We start from the raw sequence: 9794 nt of genomic DNA, 5'->3' as shown, positions 1-9794 counted from the left end.
TATAAATGCGTGTTGTCTTTAACAGTAAGCTAGTTGTTTTTAAAATATAACAATGAAAAGAATAACCGAATAACTGTGTATTTTTAACATTAAATTAGTTAATTATAACAGATTTGTTAAATACTTACTAAATAGTAAAAAAAATTCCAAAAAATATATAATTTGAATTTTTTTCATCTGAAGTCACGAGAAATGTACTATTTTTCTGAGCGAAATATTATATTTGAATAAATGTCCCCAGTGGTCAGAGCAATTCTAAAACTTCGTTTCATGAACCAAATATTAGATGAACTGTTACAAGTCAAAATGTGAGAACCCAATAAGACTGATTCTGTCAAAAAAATTGCACACACTAGACAACAAATTTACATCCCTTTTTACATACAGAATACTTGCAAAAAAATCATGACACTCAACCAACTACAAAAATAAAAGAAAAGAAAGGAAAAGAAAAGAGAAATAACATATAATAACTAAAGATTGTATAAGAGAAATTACCAACAGGCCCCAGTGATCGTTTGTCTCTATATACTGCTCCAAAATTATCAACAAATTTGGGGGCAAGAAAAAGCGCACAGTTAAAACCTCGACATCTCTTAGATAGGCCTCCTAAGCATCCCTCGGTATCTCTCTACCAGGCACGCTAACCTTCAATAAGGTTGTGTACCTATCAGATGCAAAATAATCTCCTTGAGACAATTGGTTTTTTCATAGATCATAGTATAAAATTCCATACCAGAGCCTACTTCATCCATAAACACCGCAAGCATAAATAAAACAAAAGAAGTCATTGTAATTGATGGTAGGTACCCCAAAAGATCATTCAAGGGTTAAAAATAAAAATTTGAAATCCAAGGGGGGCAGATGCAAAATATAACCAGACAGTTTCCGCTTATAAAAACGAAAAGCACTTAAAACTTACTCCTTTGAACTAAACAAGTACTCGTGCTCTGACATGTATGCACGCAAGGCCTGAAATTTGCAAAAAGTTAATAGGGAAATACAAATAAATAAAAATCTAGGTTTAACAAATCTTGAATATGAAATAGCAATAGAAGGAAGAAATGAATTATGCCTCGAATGGAAGATTTAGAAGCTCATAGTATGTGCGAACACGCTCAAGTCTTTGTTGGATTGCATCACTGTCCATTGATGGTATGGCTGCAAGTGCCTGTATTACAAAAGATATAAGAAAACTACTGCTGGCTGAAACGTACTATAGGTGCTAGCAGACCGAGATAACTCATTTTTCATATTTGCATGTAACATTCAACATTATTTACCATATTTGCAAATAGAACCTGAAAAAAAGAATAGTGTGATCAGGTTCTGTTAAGAACTGACAAATTTGCCCCCAACTCCAATTAGCTTTTCTTATTCGAAACCCAATTTATCAAATATAACACAACAATCAACAATTTATGTTCCTAGTTCTGAGCTAGAGCAAGGTGCTAATATATTTGTGGCTGAAATTTTTTAAAAAGGTGGAAACTATTGGATGCTGCATGGAAATATGATGAATTATTAGGTATAGTTAGCAAGCATTCAATAAAGATTAAACTTGATTAATTTTGATAAAAATATGACATGTTACAATTGATAATAATTTCATAAAAATGCATTGAGCTGATAATGTACCTGTTCCAGTGCAATAGAGTTCCTGCATATTTGCTGGACCCCTAGAAGGTTGATCGACTTAATTTCAGCAAGTGCCTGTTCAAGCAAACTTGTCACATTTATATTTTATACAAATAATATAAAATTATTCACAGATACTTCATACTTCCAAATCTTAAATTTACTAGGGATTACAGAAAAAAAAACACAGGCTTTTGGTTGAGGCTCTATTTTTGTGCAACAGCGTGTTAATAACAGCTAAATACCATATAAGTTAAGATTGGTACTCATATGATGCAGGCAGAATCTGTTTATAAGAAGCGCAAGTAAACAGACTATGATTCAAACCTTGATTGACGCATTAGCAGCTACACTTGAAATACCACCAAATATGTAGTTCCTCTTTAACTCAGAAATAAATGGGGCCATTTCCTCATCCCGACATGTAATCTGTGCACAGAAAAGAATATCCACTTTTATATTTCACAGGTCAGACTAACAACAACTTGACATGAAGGAATCTTCTTAACATTATTAAAACAACTAAAAAAGTTCAATCAAATAGGAGACGGCTGTTTACCAGAGATGTGAGTGAAACGATAAAATCATCAGGCTCATCGGCATCTTGATCTTCTAGATACTCTCTATTAGTCATTTCCTGTTATGACCCATATCAAGTTGATTATATTCCAAATTTAGCAATTGATACACATAGCAATCAAACAGAACAAAATAACAATAATAAAGAAAAGAAAATTGTGAAGCTACAAAACCTGCATGTGGAAAACAGTGACCAACTGCATCTCGAGACGAAGGACCTTGAGGCAATCAATTGCTAGTTTTCTATACTCATTGGAAAGAGTTGCAAGACTTTTTGGAAGTGCACTTGACGACCTTGTATGGTGATGATGGTTGCGTGATTTGTCATCTAAACTGGTTGGCCTAACAAAGGACTCCCCGAGCCTGAATATTATGAGAAATAAGCAATAAAAGAAGTATTCAAAAAGTAAGAGCTCGTCATTCTCGGCAATTATTATTATTTCTTTTTTTTACATGGTAAGTCTTAAGAGAACTACACCAAAAACATTTAAATGTAACAGATACTTGGGAAATTAGGTTGATAAAATGGTACTTGCTAGCACCTTTCAATAGAATCTGCCAAGTACTCCAAGGAATCACTCAGAGAGGCTAGAAGTATCAACTTCTGATCATCATGGATTAAATTCTCCTGCAGAGTACATTAATCCCAGAAAGAAGATGGATTAGTAGCCAAAATAATGCATTGCTTGCGTTGTCATTTTTTCTATAAGATATTAGAAGCTGATTTTCACAAAAAAGGTAAAATACAAGGAATATTCACATGAGAGGCTAGAAGATCAACTACCAATAAAGCAATGATTTTTTTTTCTTTTCTTTTCAATTGTGTTTTCAGTTTGTGCATGCAGTCAAATTATTAAACAATCACCTGCTTGATGGGGCGAAGACTCCACAAAAGATCGCTTATCTGCATCTCAATCTCTAATGTCTCGGCATTTAGCACATTGCTCCCAAGATTTTGTTCATCAGAAGCATTTTCCAACAAGGCACTTGCAGGGTCAAGCCGGATCAAGTTCTCCATGTCACTCCTTCCTAGAAGCATGTAACTCTGTCTTTCCAGAACAACCTATGATTTCAATAAAATATTTGCATCAGATTCTCAAGTTCAGTTCCGATGAGATTCATTGAAGGAGAACTAACCAGTTTTTTAGAATAAAATAAATCAATGTTTTTGAATGAAGTGCCACACCTCCATGTATGATGTTCGGCACCTCTCATAGGTACGTTCTAAGAACGTGCGCACATACTCCACAAGCTCACTAGCATACTTCGGCATAAGCTGAGCCCAGCCAAGTACCTAACAAAATTACAAAAGAAACAACATATCATCATCATCAACAACAAACTGCAAAATAACTAAGGCAATCAACTAAAAGCTAAAGAAAAGAGTGCTTGCTACCTCTTTTGCAAGAAAATCAACTGCTAAGAGCCCTTGTAGAACAGGACGTCCCTTCTCAACTAGTGGGCTATATACAGAAGTTGCTTGCACACGTGGTCTAAAAGCTGCTGGGGCTGCAAAAGAAAATAAATTGTCAATTATATAATTTTCTAGTTTAAAAGCTTCTCAGACTGTCATAAATGTTACCAGGTACCAGTACTATGTACTCATGGTGAGGTGGTAGATACCAAATCTTTCTCATGACTCTGCATTTTTGTCCCTTGACAACTAGATGTAAGTTTAGAACTTACTAGATATAGCTTGTTGGACGCATTTTCTGTAGTCGACAAAAATTGCTGGCAAGAAGTGATCCTTGAGAAAGTTCTCCAGGAAGGCCAACAAACCATCATTTCTATAAACATTCAACTTTCCAGATTAAAACAAATGCACCACTATTCTATAATTAAAAATGTAAATTGAAAAGTGGGCATTACCCAGTGTGTGAAAACTTCTCTGGAAGCAATGACCTAAGCTTATCTGTAAACTAATAAAAGAAGAGTACAATTGTGCAAAATAAGTCCACTTGGTATTTTTGCAAGGTAGAAGTCTAACCCTTATACTTAAAGAATAATAAACTAAAAGTACCTCCAGAACAGGACGATAAACTGAAGCTGCTAGATAAATCCCTAGATCAGGAAGTACAGAACCAGTTCCATAGCCTTCCTGATGTGCATTTGCACCTCTTTTCCATCCTTGTGCTATTAAATTAGTAAAACAAAAGAAGTGATTTTCAACCAGAGTTAACCAGTCCAATCTCGAGAAGAAAGATTAGAATAAGAAATTGCACAACAATTCCATTGTTTTACCTTCGTTTTGAACAGAAACAGATGTATCCGTAATGCGGAAAGCAAAAGAAAGGCTTTCAGATCCATCTCTGTTTCAAGAGAAAAAATTTCAAAAATTGTCATAAAACAATCAAGCACTGACAACAAATAGCATTTGCCATAGTGGTAGTTGGCATTTTCTTAAACATTATTTCTAAAAGCTTCCTTCCAAAGAAGGCACCCTCTCATATCTACAATTGCACCTATAGAACATACAATATACAACAAATCAAGCACTGACAACAAATAGCATTTGCCATAGTGGTAGTTGGCATTTTCTTAAACATTATCTCTAAAAACTTCCTTCCAAATTGGCACCCTCTCATATCTACAATTGCACCTATAGAACATACAATATACAATGAATGCAACTTGCCTCTTCTCGTTTACTGGGGTTTTATTTGCAAGTCTAGCTGTCTGAACAGCCGCATCAGCAGTTGCAGCTTCCGGAGTTGCACGTAGAATTTCACATATTAGTTGCTGGCATTCACTCTACCTCCAAAAAAAAAGATACATAAATAAATTTGTAACATACAAAATCACCTCAAAACTTTTCTTGAACTTTTTAACAATGATCTCCAATAGGTTTTTTTTATTCAAACCAATTCAAATAATATCAAGCCAAAAATTCTACGTCAGTTACTAAGTTAGCAAAAGGATATAGAGCAATTTAGATAAAATTTGAAGTTACAAAGTCTGCAACAACTATAAATCCGTTTTCGTAAATTTAACCAGTCAATAATCAAGTATTGTGTGTTGTTAGCTAAATCACTGGAAAAAGGGCCTTTGCTATGTCGAAGAGAAATGTTAGGTAGCAACTGTAACTATGGTGAACAATCGGTAATTAAGTTGAAAATTAATCATTATAACAATAACATTTATAGAACTATTCCAGTGTCCGGTCTCCCAGAAGTTTCATGTTTAAACCAACTAGTACCTGTACTACAGAAAGAGAGAAGGTGACGCTGTAACCTCCAGTAACTTGTGATGATTCAGAATCTGGATTCCAGTTTACTTCAGCAGCAGAAGCTGCCTTGGAGGTATTTATGCCGTCCCCATGTGCTAAAGATTTTGTTTCCAATAGCTCCCCGACAATGAAGTGATTTTCTGATGGTAAATTTTGTCATATAAACTTTGTGCCTACATGACATCTTTTTATATGTAGAACCAACAAATCTAAATGAACTACACTTATTCCAACAAAATGCATAGCTAATGATAACTCACCCAGAATATGAATTATGGAGTTAAGCACTGAGGCCAGAAGTTCACTGGCAGCATGCTGGGCCTGTCCAGTTGGGGTCATCAATGGAGATATAGGGCTAACAATCTGTTGTGTTCCATTCAGGGAAGACCCATTCTTATTTTTGTGCTTCAACAATTTAGAGCCTTCTAAAAACCCTTTAGAAGAACACAAGTCAGGTTTGGCTCCTTGAGTAAGGCGAGCTTTAGTTGAACGCTCTGAATAAACTTTTATCTCTGTGGAGATTACATCATGTATAGTTGGTCGCAACCGTTGGCTGTTTGAAGAATAAAAGAGGAAATAGTTTAGATAGTATTTAAAAAAAGAAATTAAAGGTCTGCTAGAATTTCCGACTTCAAACTTGTTGGAAGTGATATGTATTAGAAGTCCTATTATAGTTCTATAATTCTTAAAAACGGATCAACAACCTGTAGAGAAGGTTTATATAGAAATATTTTGCAGATGGAAAAAGTTGCTATTTGTAGCCTTAGAGACATTAATTGGGAAGAACAGTATACCATATTATAGCTCCAGCAGCAGCAACTTTACCAAGCATGCACAAGCACTCAACCAAAGTTCGTAAATATTTCACAGCAAGGGGCGCCTCACTCTTTTTAATTGCTTCCTGAGAGGCAATCCACAAAATGTATTGTCAAAAATTTATGTAATTTTTTTTTTTAACTGACTAAATTTGCCACGTATTTGCACTTCTTAAAAATAGAAAGAAGTGAACATCAACTAACAAGAAATTCATCTGGCGAGGCAGAGGAAAGCCATGCAGGAATATCCCGTAAACTACTTCTAGAATCCTTGGTACGTCCATCAGCAGCACTGCTTTCTTCGTCATGACCATCGAATGAAGAACTAAATAGGAATTGTAATAGATAAAACATCTTAGGATACTTGCCACTCAAAACAAGGACTGTACCAGTATATACCATCAAGTACTTACGAGAATAGATGCTGTACAGGCTTACGAAAACCATACCAATTTTTCTATTATAACAGTCCTGTGACATTGAACTGAGGATTACCACATGCCCATATCATGCAGTAGGCAGATATACCTTTACATGAACCAAAGAGTAAAATACCACATGGTACAGTACTTGATTTGCTATAACTACATATCCTAGCCTCGGTTTAGCCACAACCCCAGTATAAAATCTGAATTAAACAACAAAAAGCCACAGAAAACAAAAAAAAATGAAGAATCAAAATAATCAAGTTGGCACAAGACAAGTATTGACCCAACAATAATGCTTACCAGGTACAGTCTCCTGATGGAATAAACAATTGTTTTATAGATTTTTTAAACAGATAAAGTTGTACCCTTCATCTACAGAACTGAGGAGAGAAGATCCAGCGCCAAAATTACTTTCACCTTTCATTGATCGAGTTCTCCTTGAAAGGGAATGGCCACTTACAACGCCTCCAATAGCAGTAGTTGGTATGTCATCTCCATCTAGCATGTTCAAGGTTGATGAACTGTACAGGATGATAATTTCAATACTTGATACCAATTGATCAATAAATTGAATTAGAGAAGATAAACAGACAGAAAGAAGTTACCTATACTCCCCTTTGTTGTAGAGATGACCGTGCAGCTCCTCTAAGATTTTATAGAAAAGTACACCGCGCAGCTTTGTTAGTTCTGATCGTACATCTTGAAGTGCGCCTACCTTCATAAAATAAAACATACAACTCTTTATAGGCATGTTTAAATATTGAGGTGATAAAGAGCTGTTACTCAATACTAACCACTTGGAGGCCTTCTCTCTCCAGCAGTAGCATTGACTGGACATGCAATTGGACGGCAGCATATAGTTGTTTTTCTGCAACTAGTTTCTCTATACGAGAAGGAACCTATTAAAATTAGCAAAAGATCGTTAATATACCCTCCAGATGACTACAATTTGCATAATATAAACAGAAAACTTGTTGCATATGAAGTACCTACCTTGGCAACACCTTCTATCTGATCGAGCAAAGAAAGAATATGTCTAAGGGTAAGGGACCTGTACCACAGCTGATGCAGCTGTTTATTCCTAGAGCCAAGCAATTTCCTTGCCTCAGCCATGTCAACTTTAAGTGTTGAAATACTTTCAGCTGATTCACTGAACAAACGTAGAATCTGCATAGTAAAAATGATAATGTCAGACATAAAATTACTAGTCAGTAATTCAGCTGAAAAAAAAAATACATTGAAAGAGGGATAAGGAAAAGCTGACCTGTGAATAGTTTTGAATAGCTTTGTTGAAGCCATGGTGGTAGGCATGCACAACCTCATCAACCACATCTTCTATTAAATCGCTTTGTTCTTTCAAGAACTGGACTTCTCCTTCACGGTCTCTGGATGTCAGAATGTGTACAACATGGGGCAATGAATCAAAGCGTGCTGTTGCCCAGCTCTCATCTATTCTAGAGAGCCCTTCCCTTAGGTACTGTATGAAAACAAAAGGACATTTACAAAATTCTAAATGAAATGTTACTTAAAAAAAGTAACACTAAGGAATTTTTCTGTAGCACGGTGTGCAGTCAAACATTGCTACGCAATCTACTGAATTTTATCAATATTTAAGTCCAGTTAGTTCTATTCTCCAAGGGCAGTTCAATTTTGCAAAAGTTTGGTCCAGAAATAAACAGTCGCATCAGCTGTGGTACAGGTCCCTTACCCTTAGACAAATAGAAGTATAGCAAATGTTCCTGGCAGAACCTAAATTCACTTGAGCTCTTTCTTCTAAGTAATAAACTCCTACTAAGTGGTACTTATTTGACTCGAGTGCAGAGAATCAGAATCTCATAATGCAGATTGCTGATTTCAAAGTAAACATTAGGAATGGATTTGTATCAACTCCAATTATGGATTTCTCGCACAAAACCAAACCATCCCAGCCTAGCACATTAAATTAAGATCACTTCTGACATTGAAAACACAAGAGCAACAAATACAATGAACACCAGATACTTACCGACTTATCAGCAGGAATTGGAAGCCCGTCAAAGATCCCTCTGTTCCTTCCCGAGCTCATTGTCTCAGTGCAAATCTAAAGCAATAGAATTGGATCAGAGACACAGGAGCAACTCCACAGATAACTATCAATAATATGATTCCTTCAGGAGATCTAACACATCCGATGGATTAAATTATACCTCGGGATCTACGCAGAGATCAGAGAACTCATGCAGATCTGTTTCTTCCTCTCTTTCTAGGAACTATAACAATCTCAAAGAGATCTAACGACAGAAGGCAAAGGCTCTGCGGAGAGGTGCTTCACGGTGACAGAGTCGCTCAGTCGCAGAGGCTCCGATCACGATTGGAGAAAATGAGAGAAGATGTGATGGGGATAGAGAAGAAAATAGATGGAAATCATGAATCCGCATCCTCTCAGGTACTTGACTCGAGAAAATTTCAAACGAACGGCCCAGATTAATCTCAGCCGGACCAAAGTCAATCCGGTGCCTATGGAAAGTTGGAAACTATAGGGGTTCCGTTTTGAGATTCGTGCCAATTTAAACGAACTAATTTAGACTGTCTATTTGTAATTTGCTTGAGTCAGGTACCTGGGATCATCACAATTCGGATATCATGGTGTTGAACTCCGTCTTGTAATTAACGATCGTGATTTCATCTTATGAAACGAACGGCCAGGATTGGTCACATGAGATTAGGCGGTTTTGGGCGGATTCGTATCCTCCCAGTTTACGGTTTGAGATTAAATCTCAGCCCAGTTTAGGATTCGGACCGGCGCAGGGGACAGTATTATTGGGCTTTGAGATTCGTGCCAAGTTAAAAATAACGGTCCAGATCTACTAATTGTAAAAGATTCCCTTATCAGGTAATGGAGAGGATGTGAATTCGTTTTGGGCTGGGCTTTCTCGTTGACCAAATTGAAGAATGGGTGTAAAAGATTTTAAAATTGGGTCTCGGTTTTTTATGGATATAACCGAGGAAAATAGCAACAGATTTGGTGACCTCAGCCCGGTTCAAGTTGGGTTCGTTTATTACTTTATTAGGATAGCTTGGTCGATTTCCGTTCTTTGAGGTATGTTTGGTTGGATTAAGAGTAGATTA

General features: G+C 36.3%; 1 protein-coding gene across 1 annotated transcript; it reads right to left on the bottom strand.

Moving 5' to 3' along the window:
* Positions 1-326: 326 nt before the first annotated feature.
* On the bottom strand, positions 327-9095 carry SEC8 (subunit of exocyst complex 8). The gene is made up of 27 exons (XM_078312503.1): positions 8873-9095; positions 8692-8766; positions 7951-8163; positions 7680-7853; positions 7481-7585; positions 7292-7401; positions 7052-7207; positions 6463-6583; positions 6238-6344; positions 5704-5996; positions 5414-5583; positions 4853-4968; positions 4459-4526; positions 4238-4350; positions 4087-4136; positions 3904-4004; positions 3614-3726; positions 3404-3511; positions 3083-3280; positions 2760-2845; positions 2391-2580; positions 2198-2275; positions 1966-2067; positions 1639-1713; positions 1076-1171; positions 923-972; positions 327-667 (listed from the first exon to the last, which is right to left on the bottom strand). Exons 2-27 carry the CDS (start codon positions 8749-8751, stop codon positions 610-612), a joined length of 3111 nt encoding a protein of 1036 aa, XP_078168629.1. The 5' UTR covers positions 8752-8766; positions 8873-9095; the 3' UTR covers positions 327-609.
* Between the last annotated feature and the right edge of the window lie 699 nt (positions 9096-9794).

This window comes from Carex rostrata, chromosome 12, assembly GCF_964058835.1.
Source record: "Carex rostrata chromosome 12, lpCarRost1.2, whole genome shotgun sequence".
Lineage (NCBI taxonomy): Eukaryota > Viridiplantae > Streptophyta > Magnoliopsida > Poales > Cyperaceae > Carex > Carex rostrata.
Note: the sequence above shows the minus strand (reverse complement) of the source record. Positions and strands in the feature narration are given on the sequence as shown.